General features: G+C 49.0%; 1 protein-coding gene across 4 annotated transcripts in view; it reads right to left on the bottom strand.

Annotated features, from left to right (window-relative positions):
* DHAR3 (dehydroascorbate reductase 1) overlaps positions 1-27,081 on the bottom strand; it is a 36,383-nt gene extending 9,302 nt beyond the window's left edge. For 2 of the 4 annotated variants that reach the window (XM_089928579.1, XM_088714610.2), the window contains exons 1-3: positions 6,420-6,798; positions 5,674-5,764; positions 5,414-5,557 (exon numbers count right to left, since the gene is read on the bottom strand). In XM_089928579.1, coding sequence (XP_089784705.1) covers positions 5,414-5,557; positions 5,674-5,764; positions 6,420-6,660 — 476 coding nt within the window. In that variant the 5' untranslated portion in view covers positions 6,661-6,798. Of the gene's footprint in view, positions 1-5,413; positions 5,558-5,673; positions 5,765-6,419; positions 6,799-26,338; positions 26,391-27,026 lie in introns of those variants that run through there. The other 2 variants (XM_089928577.1, XM_039119550.3) reach the window with 2 other exon arrangements.
* Positions 27,082-27,083: the final 2 nt, after the last annotated feature.

Raw genomic sequence — 27,083 nt, 5'->3', positions numbered from 1 at the left:
ATAACCAAGTAACTAGTCTATAAAATACTTCTCTAAGGCAAACCCTCCAGTATATAGAAAGACACCGAAAATTGCGAGACAAAAAAAAACATGACAACGACTACTTAACAAACCCAACATGTATCCAAAGTAGGACTATTCACACTAATTGTAAAACCTAGTTTAAAAAATTACCGGAATAAAAGAACCAAAAATGCAATAAATCTAAACTAGTTTTTTTTTTAATTCATCAATCTTCAACTTCAATAAGATGGAACTGGAAATGTTGATTCAGTAACAACTAAAGCATTCATCGCAAGAGCACCCGCACAAACTTCTGGTATGACAAGATATTGAAGAAGGCATAAGTAATCATTATCGAATCTTCATCTTCAGTGTTCCATTGGACAGCTGCATCTTATTATTATTCGGTGTCATAATGTTTGTCAAATGCCGATTCCTTCAGAAAACTCTGGCATGCATGCCCAGATACATGTGTCTTACATCTGTTGTTATTAAGTATGCATATAATCCACCAAATTCATGCAGAAATTCTGGTCTGTGTGTATGCATACAAATATATACATAATTACATGCATATGTTAATGTAACTATGTATGATTAAGCGGCCACTTCATCTTGATTTCATTCATCATGGATTCTGATCTTTGTTTGTTTTAGTTAGCTATCATGTATTCTTTTGTTTACACAAAGAGATGAAAAGTAAGAAAGGGCAAAGAAAACAAGCAATCAAAGGGACAGATAAGTAGGACTTTGGAAGTGTAAAGAACCACTTGACCATAGAATTATCTTTCAGAGATGAAAGGAAGGTAAGGCACAGGAAACAAGCAATCAAAGGGTCAGATTTGTTGCATTTTCTGCTGCCAAAAGAGCTGCGTGACAACTGAAACTATCTTCCAGATGGACCATTCTGCTCCAGAATGCACATGCAAATCCATACTTTCATGCTCCAAAAGGATAGACATACTGCCTGCAAGGGTGGGAGCTTCCATCAGTTACATGACGCATTTGATCTTTGATTGGTCAGGGCTAACTGGTTTCTAGGCTAAAGTTTTTAACTTTTGTTTTGTCATATTATTGTTGGTTAAATAATCTTGCTCTTGCTTCTCCTATTATTAAGAGTAAAGACATCAAAGCATGACCACTTCTACATACAATCTGCCAATTATATTGCCAAATCTCTCCTTCTCTAATAGGACTTATGCTCACAGAGAGGCAAACCACCTAGGCACATGGTCTGCATCCTGAATGTGTAGTTATGAACTGCGTTGGAATAATATGTCTCAGTAATGGGGATTAGGGAACTTACACATTGTTATATCATGCCCCAGAAACCACATCAAGACTACAACATTTGCGAAGTAAGTAGGATGGTCTTCATAACTTTCATGTAACAGAGAGGAGGCATTTCGAGAACCACGTGGCCATGTGAGAGAAGACTAGAAGAAAATGCTGCAATTCTTTTTGAATGGTGGGTAGCAACTTGTCAATTTGCCTATGACCAATTTGTGTATCCTTCAAAAAAAAAATCATCGAGTTGTTTTCATCTATATTGTAACTATTTTGATCCCTATGAAAAATGCATGCAGGTCATTGGCCAATATAAGATGTGCAATGTGGAGTTCCAATACTTCAGATTTTTGAATCCTACTTCATCACAGCCACTTCTACAGATAAGAGATAAGACCTCTAATCCAAGAAAGCTTTCCTAACACCAAAATTTATTCCCTGTATCCTACAGCAAGCCTAGAAAACTTCCTTCTTTCCTTTAACCCACAAAATTGCTCACTTCTACCCTATTTTCTGCAATAGGATAGCAAGCACCAAAAGGAAGCAAAACCTTTAATCTTCCAAACCCGTTAGATCCACCAACGTATAAGCAGGCTATCCCCAGGTGATCTTGCATCACCCAGCACATCCAACATGGGATCAATAATGATCATTTTTTTTTTTTGCCCCAATAACCTTCTTGCCTCTATGGACAAGATGAGGGCAAGCATTGACCATGTGACCAATCCTACCACAGTTAAAGTAGAGAGACGAGCGGTTGACAAATGTAAACTACTGCAAGAAAACATCAATCTAGGAAATAGCAATTTTCCGAGGCAATGGCTCGTGGATGAGTTGTTCATAGCGAAAGCAATTATTACAGCTAGGCAGCCAGCTTTAGGCAGCACAAATGGGCTTGGGTTAGGTCAACCATAAGTCAGAAACAAGCCAGAAGGCAAAAATATATTGTAACTATTTTGATCCCTATGAAAAATACATGCAGGTCATTGGCCAATATAAGATGTGCAATGTGGAGTTCCAATACTTCAGATTTTTGAATCCTACTTCATCACAGCCACTTCTACAGATAAGAGATAAGACCTCTAATCCAAGAAAGCTTTCCTAACACCAAAATTTATTCCCTGTATCCTACAGCAAGCCTAGAAAACTTCCTTCTTTCCTTTAACCCACAAAATTGCTCACTTCTACCCTATTTTCTGCAATAGGATAGCAAGCACCAAAAGGAAGCAAAACCTTTAATCTTCCAAACCCGTTAGATCCACCAACGTATAAGCAGGCTATCCCCAGGTGATCTTGCATCACCCAGCACATCCAACATGGGATCAATAATGATCATTTTTTTTTTGCCCCAATAACCTTCTTGCCTCTATGGACAAGATGAGGGCAAGCATTGACCATGTGACCAATCCTACCACAGTTAAAGTAGAGAGACGAGCGGTTGACAAATGTAAACTACTGCAAGAAAACATCAATCTAGGAAATAGCAATTTTCCGAGGCAATGGCTCGTGGATGAGTTGTTCATAGCGAAAGCAATTATTACAGCTAGGCAGCCAGCTTTAGGCAGCACAAATGGGCTTGGGTTAGGTCAACCATAAGTCAGAAACAAGCCAGAAGGCAAAAATATATTGTAACTATTTTGATCCCTATGAAAAATACATGCAGGTCATTGGCCAATATAAGATGTGCAATGTGGAGTTCCAATACTTCAGATTTTTGAATCCTACTTCATCACAGCCACTTCTACAGATAAGAGATAAGACCTCTAATCCAAGAAAGCTTTCCTAACACCAAAATTTATTCCCTGTATCCTACAGCAAGCCTAGAAAACTTCCTTCTTTCCTTTAACCCACAAAATTGCTCACTTCTACCCTATTTTCTGCAATAGGATAGCAAGCACCAAAAGGAAGCAAAACCTTTAATCTTCCAAACCCGTTAGATCCACCAACGTATAAGCAGGCTATCCCCAGGTGATCTTGCATCACCCAGCACATCCAACATGGGATCAATAATGATCATTTTTTTTTTGCCCCAATAACCTTCTTGCCTCTATGGACAAGATGAGGGCAAGCATTGACCATGTGACCAATCCTACCACAGTTAAAGTAGAGAGACGAGCGGTTGACAAATGTAAACTACTGCAAGAAAACATCAATCTAGGAAATAGCAATTTTCCGAGGCAATGGCTCGTGGATGAGTTGTTCATAGCGAAAGCAATTATTACAGCTAGGCAGCCAGCTTTAGGCAGCACAAATGGGCTTGGGTTAGGTCAACCATAAGTCAGAAACAAGCCAAAAGGCAAAAATATATTGTAACTATTTTGATCCCTATGAAAAATACATGCAGGTCATTGGCCAATATAAGATGTGCAATGTGGAGTTCCAATACTTCAGATTTTTGAATCCTACTTCATCACAGCCACTTCTACAGATAAGAGATAAGACCTCTAATCCAAGAAAGCTTTCCTAACACCAAAATTTATTCCCTGTATCCTACAGCAAGCCTAGAAAACTTCCTTCTTTCCTTTAACCCACAAAATTGCTCACTTCTACCCTATTTTCTGCAATAGGATAGCAAGCACCAAAAGGAAGCAAAACCTTTAATCTTCCAAACCCGTTAGATCCACCAACGTATAAGCAGGCTATCCCCAGGTGATCTTGCATCACCCAGCACATCCAACATGGGATCAATAATGATCATTTTTTTTTTTGCCCCAATAACCTTCTTGCCTCCATGGACAAGATGAGGGCAAGCATTGACCATGTGACCAATCCTACCACAGTTAAAGTAGAGAGACGAGCGGTTGACAAATGTAAACTACTGCAAGAAAACATCAATCTAGGAAATAGCAATTTTCCGAGGCAATGGCTCGTGGATGAGTTGTTCATAGCGAAAGCAATTATTACAGCTAGGCAGCCAGCTTTAGGCAGCACAAATGGGCTTGGGTTAGGTCAACCATAAGTCAGAAACAAGCCAGAAGGCAAAAAGGACTTAGGCAAGTTATCTAACTATATAAGACAACATAGACTTCTGAAAATGTCTTAAGGATTCTAGCGACATTGGAAAGTAATCGCAGGAACGACTTGAACTGGTTATTAAAATTTTAGATTCTAGTCTTTATTTTAAGTGGATTCGAGACAAATTTGAGATCATTGAAATTATAATTTATTTGCTTCTCTGTTCTCACGGAATCCTAGATGGGCTCAATTAAGTAAATGGTACAGCTGGTCACCTAATAAAAAGAGAAAGGCCAGCTGGAACTGCAGCAACTTGCACAGAGATTTAAAGGAAAAGGTCCAGCTCCTCTCAGCACACTCTCTTCCCTCTTCTCCTCTCGTCTCTCCTTTTATATCTGTCTGCTGTGACACAACAGCTCTGTCTTTGTTTCCTTAAACACCTTAGCAAAAAAGGAAGAGGAAAAGAGAACTCGAATAACTAAAAAGCTGCTGCACTGAACAATCCTCTTCTCCTCTTCCTTTTTGTTACCTTCTTTTTTTGTCATACTACCTTTGCTGCAAAACTTTCTGCACAGCAGATCAAATCAGCATAACTGATCATAATTTGCTATTATCCTCTTTCATAACCTATTTGTTAACCCCAGATTATTAAATATCTACTTTTAACTTCTTCCTTTCCCCATACCATAAAGACTCAGTAGATATGTCCATGATCAGATTTTAAACAGCTTATATGCCAGGAAATCTCTTTCATCATTGACCCTCAACCCAACAAAGCATTGTTGTGATCTCCTTCGCCTAGCTACAAATCAACACATCTCAAATTACAATACCAGAAGGTATAGTTAGATCTGGAAGAAGGAAAACAAAATGAGTTCTATATCTAAGGGCTCATCTAACCTATAACTATTCACCCAACCCTATGTCACATGAATATATTGCATGTCTAATATAAAAAGACAAAGATACTTATTGATCATATAACCACTCATATCCATGCTAAGATAGTATAATGATAGGATTTGTGACACCGATAACAAGAATTATAATAGACAATCAGATAAAAGTCAAATTTGAGGAAGAAATAAATAAAACAACATAACTATGGATCATAGTTCATCTTCAATATTACAGATGCCAAACTACATATATAATTTAAAATACATACACTGAAGCCTTCTCTGGTGGAGTTGCCAATGGTGGATCAGGGTATTTTTCTTCCAACGACTGGGTGATGATGTCTGAATCAGCAACCCACTTCTCATCCAGTTTAACAACAGGAACTTTACCTTCAGGACTGATTTCCAAAAACCTAATGCAATAAGTCAAAAGTGACTGTTAATAGGAAGAAAAAGACAACATGAGGAACTTCAAACTGTTGGTATAGTTTACATTTTTCTTCTCATCAAGCAATAAGAATAGATTTACCATTCTGGTTTGTTAGCAAAATCTATCAGCTTCATGTCATAAGGTAGGTGCTTCTCCTCAAGAGTCAACAAAACCCTTTGTGTAAAGGGGCCTGAACATACATATGAAAGAAAAAAGGTATTAATTTTTCATAAGTAAAGCAGCAATTCCCTAATATCAATTATTTCAACAATAGTAAGGAATATGTTCCAAACAACATAGTAAGATTAGTAGCATAGCATTTCAAATATTTTGCACGTGAACATAGTTATAGTGCTTAACTATATTGCAAGTAATGCATGGATTTCTTAACAACTATGAACACAACGCAATCTGTCATATCTGACATGAGATTATGATTGATAGAAATCAAATGAGGAATCCAAACCTCGGCCCTACCCCTTAAATTGCATTATATTGAGCATAAGTGGCGATAATAAGGGGCATTTACAAGTCGATTCATTATCCTCTAAACAATCTCAACCGCAATAAAACCAGGAAGAAATAAAATAAGCAACAGCAGGAAAAAATATATCAAAAAAAATTTATACACAGCATAATAAACAATGTTTGCAGCAATTTTTACCACTCCCAACTTGACTACTAACTAACTAGTCAAGGACAAGCTTAGAAGAACTGAATTTGTTCTTCATTTCCTAATAATTCACCATCTCAACAACGAACATAAGTATCAAAAGAATAGCATCGCATCATATAAACAACTTAAACGGGAGCTTTTAATTGTGAGGAGAGAAGAGAGCGCTCACAGTCGCCAAGCCGATCGGGGACGGTGGTGGAGGCCTTGGCGCAGACCTCGAGTGGCGGGTCGGAGGCCGAGGAGGCACGGACGGATAGAGCGCGAGAGGAGCGCGGTGGGCGACGGGGCGCAGCGAAGGAAGAGGTGAACGCCAGAGTTCTCGAGAAGGAGCGAAGGCGAACGGCAGAAGAAAGAAGGCAAGAGGACCGGGAAAGGACGGCGGAGGACATGGCGGTGGCGGTCGGCGACATGGGTGACCGCTGCGTGCGCGCGGAGCGGATTGCCGCGGGTGGTGGCCGCGAGCCCAATCAGATGATGATGACGTCGCGCGGGTTTACAGCCCTGCTTCTACTCGGTGCCTGCCAGGCTTGTACCGTCGTTTGATCAGCCCAAAAAATTTTTAGCAAGTATATATTTTATATACATATTTTCAAAATAATGTAGAAAACATATTTTTTAAATATTTTAAATTTAATATGAACCATTAGAATTAAAAGCATTTTTAGAAAAATAAAGATTTTTATCTTGGTTACCAAATGATAGAAAGTAGATTTTTTAATGTCCCATGTAGATTTTTATTTTTTATAAAAGATTGACAATTTATTTTCATGAAAAGACTATGTTTTTCATCTTTTTCATTTAAAATCTCCAACTAAATATAATTTATTTTATTATTATTTTTTTTGACCATATTTTTCTTCCTCCTCCTCCCACAAATTAAATATGTCCTAGGTGCTGAGGTAGCTGAACACGAACCTGCACGTCAAAGCATTAGATTGGGTTGGGGCTTGAAAACCTTGGGCCGATCTTAGAGTTGGATTAGAGTTAACCTTCAACCCAACTTAAATATGATTCTCATCCAATTGATCGAGTTACAATTCTATCTCTAATCTAATGCACCAATTACTCTTACTCCACTGGATCGAGATTGTAAAATGTGCCAAAAAAGGATTCACTTTTTTCCACAAGTGTCCACCACTGAATCATCTATTGGTTGCTTTGAGATCTATGTAGGCACATGTATGATATTGTTCAGATCACTTTAAAATAGATCATATTCTTTGCAAAATCTTTTTGATGCATATTTAAATTACTTTATAAAAATCTTTTTTACCGTATGCTACTGTTGCTGGAAATTGGACCCGGGGGCAATCTTCGGTCGAGGAGAGGGAGCGGCGATGAGTTCTCACGGCGGGGCGGCGGTCCGTCGGCGAGCGGCGTCCTCCGTCTGGGGCAGTCGGAGAGAAGGGGCGGCAGGTCCTCGTGGCGAAGCGGCGATCCGTCAGTTGGCGGCGTCCTCCGTCCGGGTGCCTGCACACGAACCGGTGGCCGGGTTTTCCGGCGCCGGCCCTCCGACGCTCAAGTCAGGGAGGGGGCAGATAGTGTAGAAAGGGAGATAAATAATGTCTGTAGAGTGTATCAATCTTCCAACCCCCCTCCTGAGAGGCCAAGGCTCCCTTTTATAGGCGGGGGTCGGTTTACCTGCGATGTAACAGGGCGAGGCCGTAGTACGGCTCGGCATGTTGTTCAGGTCGGCGCATGGTCAGGCGAATCATTGCTCTGATGTCGGCGGTGAGGGCGTCGTATAACCCGAACTAGCACGCTGTCAGACGAATTATTGCATTGGTGTCGGAGGTATGGCCGAGATCGGAGACTTATCATAGTTGACTAGACTCTGCTGGGCTGATTTGCCGTGGAGAGCTGAGAGTCCGTAGATGACAGGAGCCATGCGCATTTATGGTGGAGTAAGCCGGAGATCCGCATTTATTATGGAGTAAGCCGGGGATCCGCATTTATTGTGGAGTAAGCCGGAGATCCGCATTTATTGTGGAGTAAGCCGGAGATCCGCATTTATTATGGAGTAAGCCGGAGATCCGCATTTATTGTGGAGTAAGCCGGAGATCCGCATTTATTATGGAGTAAGCCGGAGGGTTACAGCGACCATGCGCAATAAATGTCAGGGTATGGTCCTCGGCCGGACCTCTGAAGCGCACGGCCGTAGTAGGTGGCTGACAAGAGTAGACCTCGAACATCGGGGTTTTTCTTAGGTCGGAGGTCTCGAGGTCGGGCGTTCCGAAGTCGGACGCCGACTTCGGCCGTCCGGGGTCGGAAGTTGTACGGCTTCTTAGGGGCATTTATGTCATTTTGGGAAAAAATCTTATTCCCCCCAACACTATCCCCCGACTTCCGAGTTCGAGCGACTTGTGGGCTCGGACGAGGGAAGTAAAGTCTGTCACTGAGGTTGGAGGGCGAGTCTCGTCCGCCCCCTTGCGCTTCTCGGAGCTTTCATGGTGAAACCTGCGCCCTTTGGCGTCTCGAGGCTGCTTTATTCGGTGAGCTTATGATGAAGCTCGTATCATTACGCTTCTTGAAGCGGAGGTGGCGTCTCTTGAATCGCCAGGATCGCCTTACGGCGGATTAATGATGGGGGTCCTCGGGCTCGTCGAGGCGGTGCCTCAATCCCGTAATCGAGGCTTCTCGCTCATTAATGAGTGTGCCGTTACGGGGTTTAAAACGGACACGCGGCGTGACCCAAGGTCGGACGCTTCCGATTTCGTGTTACTGGATCACAATTCCGGAGAGGTGGAGGCCACATCGAGGCTCCACGTGTCCCAGATCTTATTAAATGAGGGGAGCGGGGCGGCGTCCGTTCGTTCCTCAAGACGATTTGATTTTGCAGACCCATGATGAGGCCCCGAGATCCGACGGGACAACGCTTCGATTTCGTACCCGATTTATTAATCCGGAGTGAATACGGTGCCTCGGCTTACGAGGTCGACACGTGGCGCAACCCGATCGGGGGATGGGAACCGACCCCATCGATCTGGGCCGTCAGGGGGGTCTATATAAACCCCTCGAGGTTGCCCTAAAGGTCTTATTTGGCTGCTTCTTATTTTCGTTGCCTTTCTCCCTTGCTTCCTTTCTTAACCGAACCTTGCCGTCGGTGCCCGGAGCGCTTTCCGGCGATGTCCAGTAGGTTTTCACCCTGTTTTCACTAGGGTTTCCTCTTTTCTTCTCCTCCCCAGCTTTCATTTTCCGCTTTTTTTAACTTTTATTTCGCTCTTCTGTGGGAATGGGTTTGGGTCCTGAGGAAGTGGGATCGAGCCTGTCGGGGGAGGAGTTGGAGCTGATCCGCTCCCGGTTCTTCTTCCAGCCCGGGTTTCGTCTTGAAACTGCGGGGCCGGAGGACAGGGTGACGCAGCCGCCCCCAGGTCGGATCGCGGTCTACCGCGAGACACTTTGGGCTGGCCTGCGTTTTCCCGCCCACGAGTTCGTGAGCCAGCTGCTGGCCGAGTACCAGCTCGTCCCGGCGCAGTTGGCTCCGAACTCGTGGAGGACCATAATCGGGTTCTTGTCCCTGTGCCTCGGGCACGGGATCCCGATCTCGGTAGGCCTCTTCCGCCGGTGTTTTCTGTTAAAGAAGAACCCGGCGGATGCAGGGTGGCTATACTTCGCCTTTCGGGGCGGTATGTCACTCTTCCAGGGTGCCCCTTCCTCGATTCATGAGTGGAAGGGGAAGTTTTTCTTCCTGGCGTCCGAGGCGCCTTGGGGGTTCGACCCGAGGTGGGGGAACCCTCGGTTGAAGACCCTCAATAAGCTCTCCGAGCCCTCGAGGAGGGAGCTGAGGACCCTGGACTCCGTGCGAGCCCTCGGGAGGGGCAACGACCTGACCGAGCTCCTGCGGGAGGACGCCCTGGCGAGCGTAGGTCTGAGCTCGGCGCGCCCCGAGGGTAAGGGTGGTTACATTATTTTATTTTTTCTTCGTTCTTTGCTTTTACTGTCACTGGTCTGACACTTAACGAAATTTTGATTTCAGATATTCCCCGCCTGCCGACCAGCAACACATCACTTTTCTCTCGCCTGAGGAGGCGAGAGGCCGAGGTCGGGGGAGCTAGGCCCCAGCCCCGGAAGAGGGCGAGGTCGGACGGCGCCTCCAGTTCAGCCGGCACGAGTGGCCCCGAGGCGGGGGCCCCTGCAGCCGACCCGAGGCGGGAGCGGGTCGTTAGTGATGCGGGCCCGTCGGCCCCTCCTTGCCCTGCCCCCCTTGCCCAGCGGGGGGAGTCGTCCATGGCCCCGCAGCAGCCAGAACCCGGGCTTGCTCGAGGCCCCGAAGCGAGCGGCTCCGGGACCTCGGGCCCGGTCGTGCCGAGCTCTTCCCGGGCTTTCCGAGAAGAGTCGGTTGAGCCGGACTCCCCTATTCCCGAGGGGAGCTCGGCCTTTCAGGATGCCGAGGTCGCGCGCTCCATGTTGCGGCGTGCGGTACTTCCAGCGGACCGGGCCGTGTTCTGGAATGTTTCGCTGGAGGAGGTCGTTGGCAGCGCTTACTGCAACACTGCCCGGGTAAGCTTCCTTCTTAATTTTCTTGAGTTACTAGCGTACTTGTGTGCTTTTCAACTCACAATACCCTCGTCTCTTCCTTTTCAGCATATTCTCGAGCTCGACACCTTGGCGTTCATCGCCCACGGGTGTCGGGAAGAAGTCCGACAGCTCGGCCGACAGCTAGAGCCGGCCAAGAAAAGAGTCGCCGAGCTGGAGGCGGCGTTGGCCGCGGCCGAGGCTCGGTGGGCGGCCACCGAGGCTGAGCGCCTCGCTATGGCGGAGGGGCTCGGGGAGGAGAAGGCCGCCCATGCCCTAACCAGGTCGGCCTTGCGCGGCACGGAGGCGCGCTTAGGGGAGGTCCAGGCCGAGGTCGCGGCCCTCAGGCATGAGGACGGGGTCTCCCGCCTCCGAATCGAGCAACTTGAGGCCCGGGAGAGGAGGGCACTCGAGCGAGCCGAACATGCCGTGGAGCTCTTCAAGGAGTCGCAAGAGTTCTGCGACATGTTGGAGGAGGAGACAGTGGACGGGTTCCTCCGAGGTTTCGAGAATTTCCGGGCTCAGATGCGCCGGTACTGCCCTCAGTACGACCTCTCGACGGTCCGTCCGAGGGAGGACCTGGGCCTGGGGTCCGACGTGGAAGCCCTCCCCACCATTTTGACATCCGAGGTGGGGATATACGAAGAAGACCCCGCCGAGCCTTCGACGGGGGCGGCCGAGGCGGTTGGCACCATAGAGGCGGCTCCGGCGGCCAAGACGGACGCCGTCCCGGAGGCGGTACCCGAGGCCCCTGCCCCCGACCTCGAGCCTGTGCCGGCTGAAAACCTCGAGATCATCAATGTGCCGGACGACCCCCCGGACGTTGCTCCCGCCGCTTAGGACTTAGCGTATTTTTCCTTTCTTTTTCATTGTATCCGAGGTCGGCTCTTAAATGGTCGACCTCCAATTTTGTAATCGGCCTTCGGCCTTCTGTTAATGAAAAACACTTTCATCATTATGTGTTTGCCTTTCTTTTTTGTTGCGAACGAGGCTAGAGCCTTAGCTAACTGCCTCGACGACCTCTAACTTCACACCTTAGTTTTCGGTTTGCTTAACGAAGTTGTCCCCTTTTCCCGGGCTATGTCTTAGCATTCTCGGGTTCTAGTCATTCCGACCAAAAGGAGCTCCAAGTCTTAGGTTTTTTAGAAAATTCCTCCAAGTCCCATAGCTCGGATCTAAGAATCGTGGAAGTCATCACGTTTAGCCTTTAGGAAAATTCCAAGGCATCGAGGTCGGGCCTTAGCCCTTCAAGTAAGACCGGACTAGGTCTATGCCTGCTGCTATTCGGAGATTTCAGTCGGGTTTCCGAACTTAACTCCGAACCCCTCGTAGGGAGCGCGGGCTAATAAGTAAGTCATCGTCGAAGGTTTTCGTAGTTATCGTTCTCGGACTCTGCCGAGATCTCGGTGAGCAAGGCTGGGATTTCCAAAAATTGCCTTGGTATCCATGTTTGGCTGATACACTCGTGGTCGGGACCACTTTCTCAGCTAGATGTCGGAGTTTACGTAGAAGAGCCGAGTTGGGCCCTAATCTATGAGGCCTTCGTACAGATTGCGGAGACTTGACGAACGGAGCCTGCATAATGTAGTTAGGGGGTCGATCTTAAGCCGACCCATTGGAGAGGCCCGACTTTGGGGCGAGATAAGACTCCAACGTTGGGATTCCGCTCAGCAATATGTAGATAAAATTTAACAAGGAGGGCGTCTAGCTGGATGTACCTCTTGCATTCTCCGAGTCACGCTTCGCATGGTGGAGTAGGTTGCCTCCTTTCCTCGTTGACCTCCGGAGTCATTTTGACTTAAAGGGGGGCTCGGGTTTCTCACGGACCCAACAGCGCCCACCGAGGTTGAGAGGATTTGGCGAGGCTTTATTGAATTGTAGCTCTCTGCGAGGTCGAGGGAGTTTCAGACCCCATGGTAGGACCTCGGGCGCCTCAACCTTGGTCGAGGGATCTTGCGTCAGGTCGGCGAGTCCGTGGACGCTTTGCTGACCTGTGGTGCCTTCCGTGGTCGAGGGAGTTTGAGACTCTACGGTCGACCCTCGGGGCATCCCGACCTTAGTCGAGGGATCGTTCGTCAGGTCGGCGGGTCTGGGCACGCTCTACCGACCTGCGACGCTTTCCGAGGTCGAGGGAGTCTGGTTCTCTACGGTCGACCCTCGGGGCATCCCGACCTTAGTCGGGGAATAGCTCGCTTCGGAGATCGGGGATCGTCGACCGCTCCCGGGGGTCCACTTCGTGGCGCCCTGGGTGGAGCCACCCTTTCCACCCCTTACGGCTTCTTTCCGAGGTCGAGGGAGTCTGGTTCTCTACGGTCGACCCTCGGGGCATCCCGACCTTAGTCGAGGGATCGTTCGTCAAGTCGGCGGGTCTGGGCACGCTCTACCGACCTGCGACGCTTCCCGAGGTCGAGGGAGTCTGGTTCTCTACGGTCGACCCTCGGGGCATCCCGACCTTAGTCGAGGGATCGCTCGCTTCGGGGATCGGAGATCGTCGACCGCTCCCGGGGGTCCACTTCGTGGCGCCCCGGGTGGAGCCACCCTTTCCACCCCTCACGGCGCCTTCCCGAGGTCGAGGGAGTCTGGTTCTCTACGGTCGACCCTCGGGGCATCCCGACCTTAGTCGAGGTAGGAGAAGATGGAAGTCTCGAGCATCCCTATAACCGGGGCATCCCGACGAACCGGGGCATTCTGACCTTAGTCGAGGGAATTTCGCGCCAAGTCGATATTTCGTCGTCCTGCGATTCTTCCCGAGGTCGAGGAAGTTTGGGACTCTACGGTCGAGCCTCGAGGCATCCCGATTTTGGCCGGGGAATCTGAGGATCACAGACGACCCAATATTAGAAGAGAATTACAGCCATCAAGATAAGAGAATTGTTTGCGAAAAGGAAGCTGAGTCCATTGTCCTGATTGTCTTGAACCCCTAGGGGTTTTACTGGTAGTACATTCGTAGATTCTCGGAGTTCCAGCTTCGCGGGATCAGGGTCCCCTCTAGGGACTTTAATTTATACGCCCCTGGTCGTTGTACCCGGGCGATCTAATACGGCCCCTCCCAATTTGGGGCGAGCTTTCCTTGCTCAGTTGGTTGAGAAGCCTCGGCTCTCCTGAGGACGAGGTCCCCCACTTTGAAGAGCTTGGGCTTGACTCTAGAGTTGTAGTATTGGGCCGTTCGCTGTTGGTATCTCGCCATGCGGACCCGGGCAACCTCTCTTGTCTCTTCGACGAGGTCCAAGTTGCTCCTGAGCTGGGAAGAATTGGTGTCGGGGTCGTAATGCTCCACCCTTGGAGAAGGCAGGCCGATCTCCAACGGGATGACGGCCTCAGTGCCGTATGCTAGGTTGAAGGGGGTCTCTCCCGTGGGCAGTCGGAACGTGGTCCGGTACGCCCAAAGGACATTGTACAAGTCCTCGACCCACTGTCCTTTGGACCGATCAAGCCTAGCCTTGAGCCCCTGCAAAATAGTGCGGTTAGTTACCTCAGTTTCCCCGTTTGTCTGGGGGTGAGCGACTGAGGTGAAACGGTGATCAATGCCGAGCTCAGAGCAAAATTTCCTGAAATGAACATTGTCAAATTGTCGACCATTGTCAGATATAAGGATACGGGGAAGTCCGAATCTGCAGATTATGGACTTCCACACGAAGTCTCGCATCTTTTGCTCGGTGATCCGGGCGACGGGTTCGGCCTCGACCCATTTGGTGAAGTAGTCGATGGAGACGACCAGAAACTTTCTCTGTCCGGTGGCCAGGGGAAAGGGCCCCAGGATGTCGATCCCCCATTGGGCAAACGGCCAGGGGGCGATGATGGAGGTCAGCAGAGCTGAAGGTCGGCGCTGGACATTGGCGTTTCGCTGGCACCGATCGCACTTCCGGACGAAATCCGTTGCATCCTTCTGGAGTGTGGGCCAATAATATCCTTGTCGCAGGACCTTATGGGCTAATGCCCGACCCCCCAAGTGATTTCCGCAGATCCCTTCATGGACCTCTCGAAGGGCATAGTCCGCCTCGGAGGGGCGGAGGCATCTGAGAAGGGGAGAAGTAAATGATCGCCGGTAGAGTCTATTCTCGTATAAGACATACCGGGGGGCCTGGCGCTTGATTCGGCGAGCTTCCGTCTCGTCGTGAGGTAGGGTTCCGTCCTGAAGGTAGCAGACGAGCCCATCGATCCAGCTTGGCTCGGAGTCGATGCACATGGTGGGCTCGGGTTCCTCCGTGCTGGGGATCCGAAGATACTCGAGCGCTGTTCCCTTGGGAAGCTCGCTCATGCGGGAGGTTGCCAATTTGGATAGCTGGTCTGCCCTGAGGTTTTCCGCTCTGGGGATGTATTGAATGTTGAAAGAATTCAGGGCAGATATGAGTTCTCGCACCTTTTGGAGATACTTTTGCATGGATGGATCTTTAGCTCCGAAGTCTCCTTGGACCTGGTTCACTACCAGCTGGGAGTCGCTGAAGGCCGTCAGGTCTTCCACTTTTAGTTCTTTTGCCAGCTTGAGCCCGGCGATGAGAGCCTCATACTCGGCCTCATTGTTCGAGGCCAGGAATTCGAGGCGCAAAGCTTGCTCTGCCACCACTCCGTCTGGACTGGTGAGGATGAGTCCGGCCCCGCTACCCTCCGAGGTCGAAGACCCGTCCGAGTGCAGGACCCATGGCTGCCTCGGGGCCTCCTCTAAGGATTCGGGTGGCCTCTCGGGGTCGTCCGGAAGGGTGCACTCCATGATGAAGTCGGCGAGTATCTGAGCTTTGATAGCCGGCCTGGGCCGATATTCGAGGTCGAATTCCCCGAGCTCGACCGCCCATTTGGCGATCCTCCCCGCACGATCCGACCTCTGCAGTATTTGCTTCATAGGCTGGTCGGTCAATATAGCTATCGTGTGGGCTTGGAAGTAAGGCCTGAGTCTCCGAGCCGAGATGATGAGAGCGAAGATGGTCTTCTCAAGTTTAGAATATCGGGTCTCAGGATCCCTGAGAACCCGGCTGGTGTAATAGACCGGCTTTTGGAGCTTGTCCTCTTCCCGGACGAGGACTGAGCTTACTGCAGCTGGGGAGACAGCCAGATATAAGTAAAGGACCTCGCCTTTCTGGGGCTTGGTGAGCAGCGGGGGAGAGGCCAGAAGGCTCCGAAGCTCTTCAAAGGCCTGCTGGCATTCTTCTGTCCACCGGAAGTCTCTCGGCCGTTTAAGGCTCTTGAAGAAGGGGAGGCATCGCTCGGCTGACCGAGAGACGAACCTTCCCAGGGCGGCAACCCGCCCCGCGAGCCGTTGCACCTCCTTAACTGTCTTTGGAGGCGACATCTCTTGCAGTGCCCGGATTTTCTCCGGATTGGCTTCAATTCCGCGCTGGGTCATTATGAAACCCAGGAACTTGCCCGAGGTGACCCCGAACGTGCACTTCGCCGGATTGAGTTTCATTTGGTACCTTCTGAGTTTGGCGAATGTCTCGTTGAGATCGGCTATGTGGTGCTCCGCCGCTCGGCTCTTTACCAGCATGTCGTCCACATAGACTTCCATGTTTCGGCCGATCTGGTCTTTAAAAATTTGGCTGACCAGTCTCTGATATGTGGCCCCAGCATTTTTCAGGCCAAAGGGCATCACCTTGTAGCAGTAGGTGCCCTTGTCGGTGATGAAGGCCGTCTTCTCCTCGTCTTCTGGCGCCATTCGGATTTGATTGTACCCTGAAAAGGCGTCCATAAAGGTTAGCAGCTGGTGTCCTGAAGTGGAGTCGACGAGTTGGTCGATGCTCGGGAGGGGGAAGCTGTCTTTCGGGCAGGCCTTGTTCAGGTCGGTATAGTCAACGCACATACGCCACTTCCCGTTGGCCTTCTTTACGAGGACTACGTTGGCGAGCCAGTCCGGGTAGGAGACCTCCCGGATGAAGCCGGCCCCGAGGAGTTTGTCCACCTCCTCAGCCGCAGCTCGTTGTCGTTCCGGGGCGGAGCCTCTTTTCTTCTGCTTTACAGGCCTGCTGGTCGGTCTCACTTGGAGTCGGTGGACCATGACCTCAGGGTCAATTCCTGGCACGTCCGCGGGCGACCAGGCGAAGACGTCAGCGTTGTCCCGCAGGAAGCTGACGAGGCAATCCCTCTCGCGGGCGCCGAGGCCGGAGCCGACCTGCACAGTTAGCTCGGGAAAATTTTCTTATAGTGGGATTTGAATAAGGAGCTCACCGGGCTCTACTTGCTTCTTCCAGAGGGTGTCCCTCGCATCGAGGGTTTCTATGGGCAGCGAAGGGCCCATCGGGTGGTCCGGCGCCTCGGCTGGTTGGTTTACTGTGTGGGCCGCCATGTAGCATTGCTTGGCGACCAGCTGGTCTCCGCGGACCTCGCCTACTCCTTGGTCGGTGGGGAACCGCATGAGCAAATGGCGAGTTGAAACCACGGCTCGAAGGGCATTTAGCCCTGGGCGCCCAAGGATGGCGTTGTAGACCGAGGGCAGACGGACCACCAGGAGGTCCATCCTCACTGTGCTCTCCCGGGGGGCGAGGCCGACTGTGACAAGGAAGCTAGCCTCACCTTCAACCGGGACTGCATCTCCGGTAAACCCAACCAACGGGGCATTGACTCTCCGGAGATGCCCTTCTGTCAATCCCATTTTTTGGTAGGCATGATAATACAAAATGTTGGCTGAGCTTCCATTGTCAACTAGGACACGCTTTACATCGAACCTATTTACAATCATAGAGATGACCACAGCGTCATCATGGGGGGTTTCGACCCCTTCTAAATCCTCATCCGAGAACGAGATGACTTCACTAGTACGTGGGCGCTTCGGGGGTGCTTCCAGGGCGGCCGTTCCTGCCGAGGCCCGCCCGATCATGTTGATGGTGCCGGCGATGGGCCTGTTGTCGCGCGGATTTTCGGTTGGTGCGACATTCTCCGCCGGCCTCCTTTCCTCAGGTCGGTTCCTCACGAACCGGTTGAGTACTCCCCGTCGGATAAGCGCTTCTATCTCATCCCGGAGTTGGTAGCAGTCCTCCGTGTCGTGCCCACGATCTCGGTGGAAGCGGCAATACTTCCTGGGATTCCGGGGGAATCCCGTGTCTCGCATAGGAGGCGGGGGTCGGAAGAAGTCCCGACCCTCGATTTCCATCAGGATTTCGGCCCGGGGAGCGTTGACGGGTGTGTAGTTCTCGTACTTTCCCGGGTACGTCCGAGGCCGTGGTGGGGACCTCGGCCGAGGAGGGGTCCTTTGCTGAGATCGCCTCTGCTGTCGGGGCGGACTTCTCAGTCTGGGGAGGTGTTAGGGATTCAACCCTACGATTGCGGAATATAAGAAATAGTAGGAGAAAAAAGGACACGGCAAGAAACAATAACAAACGCACAAGACACCCAAGTTTATGTGGTTCGGAGTCCCTTGCTCCTACGTCCACAGCCGCACAGATCAATACTTCACTATATAATCAAAGAAAGTTACAGAGATTCAAGAGAAGAGAACAAACTCTCTTTCTTACAGCAAAACAATCTCTCTCAAGACGAGCAACGCGTCGTCTTCCTGATGCACACAAAGGATCTCCTTTTGGAAACTTCTCGTTGATGAGTTCTAGGGTTTCTCAAGGTTGCCACACACCTCTCGTGTCCCACAAGAAGTCTATATATACCTTCCAATCTCTTACTTTGATTAGGGCTTCAAAAAACCTTGGCTTGAACCCGGTTCATAACTCAGCCTCGCGTGAAAATCGTGCTCGAGTCGACTCCCGCAATTCTGCGAGTCGACTCGGCCACAGTCCACAGAAAAAGCCTCTCTGTCTGCCTGTGGGAGTCGACTCCTGGAGTTCTCGAGTCGACTCCAACACTGGGGAGTCGACTCCTATGGATCTGGAGTCGACTCCAAGACTGTGCCAAGTCTGCCTGCGTGCCAGAGTCGACTCCAAGTCTGCTGGAGTCGACTCCGAACCTTGCTGAAATTTTTTTTCTTTGCTGATTCAACTCTGAATCTTTTCGAACTCTTTCCGGCTTGTCTTCCCTTGATCCTCCACCACCATAGTGCACATAGGGGTCTTGAAAGAAAAGGGAATGGATCAGGCTCCACAACCCAACAACTCTCCCACTTGGAGACTGATACATCCAATTGTGCATCTATCTGAAAAATAAACAAACTTCTATATCTTGATCTGTATTCTCTGTGCGGCACCTCCATTCAACTAGCTTTGGAGGCCAATTGAGGCCATGCATAGCCTCAATTTCTCTGTAGTGACTGTCTTAGTCAACATATCCGCTGAATTCTTTGCTCCTTGAATCTTCTCAAGTAACAAACTGCCATCTTCTAGCAACTTCCTGATGAAGTGATATCTCAGCTGTATGTGCTTCGTTCTCGCATGAAACATTGGGTTCTTAGCTAAGTGAATAGCACTCTGACTGTCGCAGAATAGTACACTACAGTTCTGTTCTCTGCCCAGCTCTTTCAGAAGGTTTTGTAGCCAAATCATCTCCTTACTGGCTTCTGTAATGGCAACATATTCTGCCTCTGTTGTCGAAAGAGCAACGATCTTTTGCAATTGTGAGAACCAGCTCACTGCTGTTCCGCCTATGGTATAAACATACCCTGTGGTGCTTCTTCTAGTGTCAGTATCACCTCCCAGGTCTGCATCCACAAAACCTTGTAGTGTTTGACTGCCTTTTCTATAACACAAGCCTACATTTCTGGTACCTTTCAAATATCTTAGGATCCACTTGACAGCCTCCCAATGTTGTCTACCCGGATTGGCCATATATCTGCTCACAGCTCCTACTGCATGTGCAATGTCGGGTCTCGTGCATATCATAGCATACATCAAGCTGCCTACAGCTGAAGCATATGGTACCCTTGACATCTTCTTCAGCTCCTCATCATCCTTGGGTGATTGCTCTTTTGAAAGTTTGAAATGGCTCGCTAAAGGTGTCTTCACAGAATCTGCATCTGTCATATTGAATCTATTCAACACCTTATCAATGTAGTTAGCTTGAGAAAGCTTCAGTGTTCCAGCCACCTTATCCCTTTCAATCCTCAGCCCAAGCATTTGTTTTGCTGCACCCATGTCTTTCATTGCAAACTTCCTTGATAGCTCTTTCTTCCATCTTTCAATCTCTTGTAGGTTCGGTCCGGCTATCAACATGTCGTCAACATACAAAAGTAAGATGATAAAACTGCCATCAAGTACCTTAAGATAACAGCAATGATCTTCTTGACATCTTACAAAACCATTGTTGATCATGAATCCATCGAACTTTTTGTACCACAACCTCGGGGCCTGTTTCAAACCATACAAACTTCTCTTCAGCTTGCATACAAGGTTCTCCTAGCTAGGGACTGCAAAGCCGATAGGTTGCTGCATGTAGATGTCTTCATCAATCTCTCCATGGAGAAATGCAGTCGTAACATCCAACTGCTCCAAATATAGATTTTCTGCTGCCACAATACTCAGAATCACTCTGATTGTTGAATATTTGACTACCGGAGAGAAAATCTCAGTGTAGTCAATACCTTCCTTCTGTTGGAAGCCTTTCACAACCAACCTTGCTTTGTACCTTTTGCTGCCATCATGTTCCTCTTTAACTTTGTAGACCCACTTGTTCTGTAAAGCCTTCTTGCCTTCTGGTAGTGAACTGAGTTCCCAAGTTTGATTTCTATCCAAGGACTTCATCTCGTCCTTCATGGCTAACTCCCACTTCACCGAATCTTCACTTTCCATGGCTTCTTCATAACACTCGGGTTCACCTCCATCTATCAATAGCAGATAATGTAAAGAGGATGAATATCTATCCGGTTGTCTCGAGATTCTTGTTGATCTTCTCAGCTGTGGTATACTTGGTTGAGGTTGTGCCACAACAGTTTCTGAATTTTCAGGATTTTTCTGAAAACTTTTGGCAACATCTTCTTCTGTAATCTCTTGCAGCTCAACTTGCTGTTTTTCCTTGCTTTGCTCCCCTGCACTCTCAAGATCTGAAGTATTCTTGTCCTTATAGAGAACTCGCTCATTGAATATCACATCCTTGCTTCTGATGACCTTCTGGTTCTGTGCATCCCAGAACTTGTAACCAAAATCATCTGTACCATATCCAATGAAGAAACACTTTCTGGACTTTGCATCTAGCTTGTCCCTTTTCTCTGCATTAATGTGCACAAATGAGACACACCCAAAGACCCTCAAGTGTGACAAATTTACTATTTTTCCTGTCCACTCTTCTTCAGGCAATTTGCAATCTAGGGGAACCGACGGGCCTCTGTTTATTAGATACGCTGCGGTGTTGACTGCCTCAGCCCAAAACATCTTGGGCAAACCAGCATGGATCCTCATACTATTGGCTCTTTTATTCAGGGTTCTGTTCATTCGCTCAGCCACCCCATTTTGCTGCGGTGTGCTCGGTATTGTCTTCTCCATTCGGATTCCATTCACTGCGCAGAATTCCTTGAACTCACTGCTGTCATACTCACCGCCATTGTCAGACCTTAGTCGTTTTATCTTTGCACCAGATTCATTCTCCACCAGACTTTTCCACTTTTTGAAGGTGACAAATACCTCTGATTTGTGCTTCATGAAATAAATCCAAACCTTTCTGGTAGAGTCGTCAATGAACGTGACATAATAGTGTGAGCCTCCAAGAGATGCAACCGGTGAAGGCCCCCACACATCTGTGTGTACAAGCTCTAGCTTTTCTGTCTTCGGTGTTCTTCCACCCTTTGAGAAACTAACCTTTTTCTGCTTCCCAAATATGCAGTCTTCACAGAGACCTACATCAACAGTTTTCAGATCTGCTAGCTTGTTCTTCTTCACCATCATCTTCATACCTTTCTAACTCATATGTCCAAGTCTGCGATGCCAAAGACAACTATCTGCACCTGTTTCTGTTAATGCCACCGTATCCTTGGTGTCATTGGTCATGTAGAGAGTCCCCAACTTGTTCCCACGTGCTATCACCATAGCTCCTTTGGTGATTTTTCATGAACCACCTACGAAGGTAGTAACATATCCTTCGCTGTCAAGCTGCCCAACAGAAATCAAGTTTCTCTTCAAGCCTGGGATATGCCTCACATTCTTCAGTTTCCACACTGACTGATTCATCATCCTGATATGAACTTCACCTGTCCCCACAATATCTAAAGGCTCATCATCAGCGAGATAAACCTTTCCGAAGTCTCCTGCAGTGTAGTTTAGCATACACTCCTTCCGTGAGGTGGAATGAAACGAAGCTCCAGAGTCTAGTATCCACGATTCCATAGGGCTGTCCACGCTGAGAATCAAAGCATCGTTGGCTTCATCTGTGGTTGCATTCACGGACACCTCGTTCTGCCCCTTGCTTGGATTCTTCTTTCTAAGCCAACAATTCTTCCTCGTGTGGCCCATCTTGCCACAATGCCAGCAGCCATCGCCTTTCGATCTAGACTTGCTCCTCCTCTTAGACTTCGATCTGCCACGGTTTTCACTGCGTTGCACAGTTCTTCCTCTGCCTTCAGATGTGTTCAAAATCGAACCAGATTTCACACCAGACTCCCTCCTTCTGATATCTTCACTGAGTATCAGATTTCGGACCTCCTCAAACTTCAGTTTGTTTGAGCCGCAGGAACTGCTTACAGCTGTCACCGTTGCACCCCAACTTTCTGGCAAGGAGGATAGAAGAATTAGGGCACGAACTTCATCTTCAAAACTGATTTCCACCGAACTCAACTGGCTCGTAATCAGATTGAACTCATTGATGTGATCAGTAACAGAGGAACCTTCACTCATCTTCAGATTGAATAAACGGCGCATCAGGTACACCTTGTTGGAGGCCGAGGGTTTTTCATACATATTCGACAATGCTCTCAGCAAACCTGCTGTTGTCTTCTCTTCCAAAACGTTGAACGCAACGTTTCGAGCCAACGTCAAGCGAACAACTCCCAAAGCCTGACGATCCATTAAATCCCAGTCGGCCTGTGACATATCTGTCGGTTTCATACCTTCAAGAGGTAGATGAAGTTTCTTCTGATATAAATAATCTTCGATCTGCATCTTCCAGAAACCAAAGTCTTTGCCGTCAAATCTGTCAATCTTGACCTTGCCTTCTTCAGCCGCCATTGCTCCCACTTTTTCCTTTGAACCAGATGGCTCTGATACCAGTTGTTAGGAATTCAACCCTACGATTGCGGAATATAAGAAATAGTAGGAGAAAAAAGGACACGGCAAGAAACAATAACAAACGCACAAGACACCCAAGTTTATGTGGTTCGGAGTCCCTTGCTCCTACGTCCACAGCCGCACAGATCAATACTTCACTATATAATCAAAGAAAGTTACAGAGATTCAAGAGAAGAGAACAAACTCTCTTTCTTACAGCAAAACAATCTCTCTCAAGACGAGCAACGCGTCGTCTTCCTGATGCACACAAAGGATCTCCTTTTGGAAACTTCTCGTTGATGAGTTCTAGGGTTTCTCAAGGTTGCCACACACCTCTCGTGTCCCACAAGAAGTCTATATATACCTCCCAATCTCTTACTTTGATTAGGGCTTCAAAAAACCTTGGCTTGAACCCGGTTCATAACTCAGCCTCGCGTGAAAATCGTGCTCGAGTCGACTCCCGCAATTCTGCGAGTCGACTCGGCCACAGTCCACAGAAAAAGCCTCTCTGTCTGCCTGTGGGAGTCGACTCCTAGAGTTCTCGAGTCGACTCCAACACTGGGGAGTCGACTCCTATGGATCTGGAGTCGACTCCAAGACTGTGCCAAGTCTGCCTGCGTGCCAGAGTCGACTCCAAGTCTGCTGGAGTCGACTCCGAACCTTGCTGAAATTTTTTTTCTTTGCTGATTCAACTCTGAATCTTTTCGAACTCTTTCCGGCTTGTCTTCCCTTGATCCTCCACCACCATAGTGCACATAGGGGTCTTGAAAGAAAAGGGAATGGATCAGGCTCCACAACCCAACAGGAGGTTCTTCTCTCGGCGGGGGGATCGGCTCCTTTGTCGGCCGCGCTCCTCGCGGCGTTTCTTCTGCTTCTTGGAGGCGGGCTCAATTGCCCCCCGCCTGGATGCAACTGCCTCCTCGGCCTTGGCATACTTCCGGGCTCGGGCCAACATTTCAGTGAAGTCGGCCGGGAAGCTCTTCTCGATGGAGAAGAGGAACCGGTAGGAGCGAACCCCAGTCTTCAGAGCCGACATAGCCATCGACTGGTCTAGCTCGCGAACCTCCCATGTGGCGGCGGTGAAGCGGTCCAGGTACTCCTTGAGGGGCTCCCCCTCTTTCTGTTTGATGTCGAGGAGGGAGTCTGACGTCCGTCGCTGGCGCCGGCTGGCAGCGAAGTTGGTGGCGAACTGCCTGCCGAGCTGCTCAAAAGAGGACACCGTATTCGGCTTCAGCCCGGAAAACCAAAGCCGAGCGGTCCCTCGGAGGGTCGCTGGGAAGGCCTTGCAGAGCATGGCCTCCGAGGACCCTTGTAGGGCCATGAGGGCCCGATAGCTCTCCAGGTGGTCGAGAGGGTCGGTCGTCCCATTGTAGGGTTCCACCTGAGGCATTTTGAACCTCGCGGGAACCGGCCCATCCTCGATCTGGCGGGAGAAGGGGGACTTGGTGGTGAACTCAAAGTCTCCCTCTTGTCTTGCCTTCTTGCTGTGGAGCGCCGCAATCTGACGCTCCAGATGCTCAACTTTCCGGTCGAGCTCCCCCGCCCGTGGGATTGTCGCTGTGGTTTGCGCCGGCTCACGGTGATCTGGGGCTGACTCTGCCTCAGAAAGTTGGGGTCTCCGATCGAAACCTTCTCCCGGTAATTCCCTCCGGGGAGAAGCTCGTTCTCCGTTATTGGCTCTAGAAGAGCCATGCAAGTTTTGGCTTGGGAAAACCGGGCCGTCGGGGAGACACTCCGGCGGGGTCTGAGCCCGTGGGGGGAGCGTAGGTAAGGCTTCCTCGTGCCGCAAACTCTGAACGGCGGCGGCCAGGGCCTGGACTTGCTGTACCAAGGCGTCGAACTGTTCCGGCTGGACCAGAGGAACTGGGTCAGCCGGAGTTGGAGAATTCTGGACAGAGTGTCCAGGGCTTTGCGGGGGACGCCGGGAGATGTTAGAGGCTCCCTTACTTCTCAACTTCATGACTGCTACTCGGGCCCTTCCTCTAGCGCCAACTGTTGCTGGAAATTGGACCCGGGGGTAGTCTTCGGTCGAGGAGAGGGAGCGGCGATGAGTTCTCACGGCGGGGCGGCGGTCCGTCGGCGAGCGGCGTCCTCCGTCTGGGGCAGTCGGAGAGAAGGGGCGGCAGGTCCTCGTGGCGAAGCGGCGATCCGTCAGTTGGCGGCGTCCTCCGTCCGGGTGCCTGCACACGAACCGGTGGCCGGGTTTTCCGGCGCCGGCCCTCCGACGCTCAAGTCAGGGAGGGGGCAGATAGTGTAGAAAGGGAGATAAATAATGTCTGTAGAGTGTATCAATCTTCCAACCCCCTCCTGAGAGGCCAAGGCTCCCTTTTATAGGCGGGGGTCGGTTTACCTGCGATGTAACAGGGCGAGGCCGTAGTACGGCTCGGCATGTTGTTCAGGTCGGCGCATGGTCAGGCGAATCATTGCTCTGATGTCGGCGGTGAGGGCGTCGTATAACCCGAACTAGCACGCTGTCAGACGAATTATTGCATTGGTGTCGGAGGTATGGCCGAGATCGGAGACTTATCATAGTTGACTAGACTCTGCTGGGCTGATTTGCCGTGGAGAGCTGAGAGTCCGTAGATGACAGGAGCCATGCGCATTTATGGTGGAGTAAGCCGGAGATCCGCATTTATTATGGAGTAAGCCGGGGATCCGCATTTATTGTGGAGTAAGCCGGAGATCCGCATTTATTGTGGAGTAAGCCGGAGATCCGCATTTATTATGGAGTAAGCCGGAGATCCGCATTTATTGTGGAGTAAGCCGGAGATCCGCATTTATTATGGAGTAAGCCGGAGGGTTACAGCGACCATGCGCAATAAATGTCAGGGTATGGTCCTCAGCCGGACCTCTGAAGCGCACGGCCGTAGTAGGTGGCTGACAAGAGTAGACCTCGAATATCGGGGTTTTTCTTAGGTCGGAGGTCTCGAGGTCGGGCGTTCGTCCGACTTCGGCCGTCCGGGGTCGGAAGTTGTACGGCTTCTTAGGGGCATTTATGTCATTTTGGAAAAAAATCTTATTCCCCCCAACAGCTACAAATCATACAGCACTGCATTCCAATTTGAAATGAGCAGTTCAATACTCATGCCATAATGTGTGTCAACGGTCTCCAACATCTTGAACTTGTGTGGGAGGGTAACCTTGGAAACCATGCATACATCGTTAATGAATAAGCTAAATACGTGTATCATTAGATATCTGTCCATTGTTATTAACTACACAACCATCTAGACAAAGGAGGAAGTATTTGGATGTAGATAAGTCGGAACAAAATCTTTTCAACCATTTAATCTATTTATTAAGCCAAGCATTAATTTTCAGATCCGAATTAATAGAAATACAGCCCACAATGCATTGACAATAAGCATAGCTGTATAAGCTCGCAATTTAATAAGGTCACCATCAGCTCCCGTAACAATGTCCCAATAAGGATGCTTACCAATTTGATGAAAAGCTTGTGGCTTCGGGTTCGCAGTTTAGCTGAGTTTTTTGCAAGCAGAACAGAATGTCTTACCTAGGTAAGATTTCTTGAAAGGGCTCTTTCTCACAATCAATCTCCTGTGTCCCTTCGCATCGACAAGGTAACCGTGGACAACAATGGGTTTAGAATAGAACGAACACTCTCGAGAACTTGGTCTAGCGGCAAGTGATGAGATGTTTGCCCTCCCTCCTTTCTAGCCCCATTTGAAAAAAGTGAGCTTCCCCTATTTCTTTTGTAGGAATCAGGTAGCAATGCTCATTCACAAATAGCTTCCGCAACTGCGTTGAGAGATCAATGGAAACTCATAAAAGCAGACGGTATTGTTCATACGATCAGGAAAAGTCTGCTCTCACGCCGGCTATTCAAAAAATAAAGAAAGACTCTTTCATAAACTTCTTTTTTTCGAGTATAATAGCTCTTATACGCTTGTACAGAGGAGCCTACAACAATGTTAGTAAATTCAGCAGGCTTAGCAAGGGCTGACAATTCTGCTAATTCAAAAAAGGAAGAGGCCGCCTTCGAACAAAGCGATGAAATCGAAAAAAAAAATCGATTGTCATTCTTATTCCTATTTGGGCGAGAAGCACTAATTCAGTCTATTGGGCCTAGAGGAGCTTTTGCATAGTTCCAACAAAGGGAACCCAAGAACCATATTCTTCTCCAATCTGAGTTTTGCTCAAATCTCGAATAAATTTAAGGACATATTCGAAGAAATTCTGACCGTTGGTCGATAAGACTGTTCTTCTATTATGTTACATCCGTTGATTACAAAATCCCT

The sequence above is a fragment of the Phoenix dactylifera genome, chromosome 18 (assembly GCF_051530095.1).
Source record: "Phoenix dactylifera cultivar Ajwa chromosome 18, Ajwa_hap1_PhDact_Kaust_v1.1, whole genome shotgun sequence".
NCBI classification, from domain to species: domain Eukaryota; kingdom Viridiplantae; phylum Streptophyta; class Magnoliopsida; order Arecales; family Arecaceae; genus Phoenix; species Phoenix dactylifera.
This window is presented reverse-complemented; position numbering and strand designations above follow the sequence as displayed.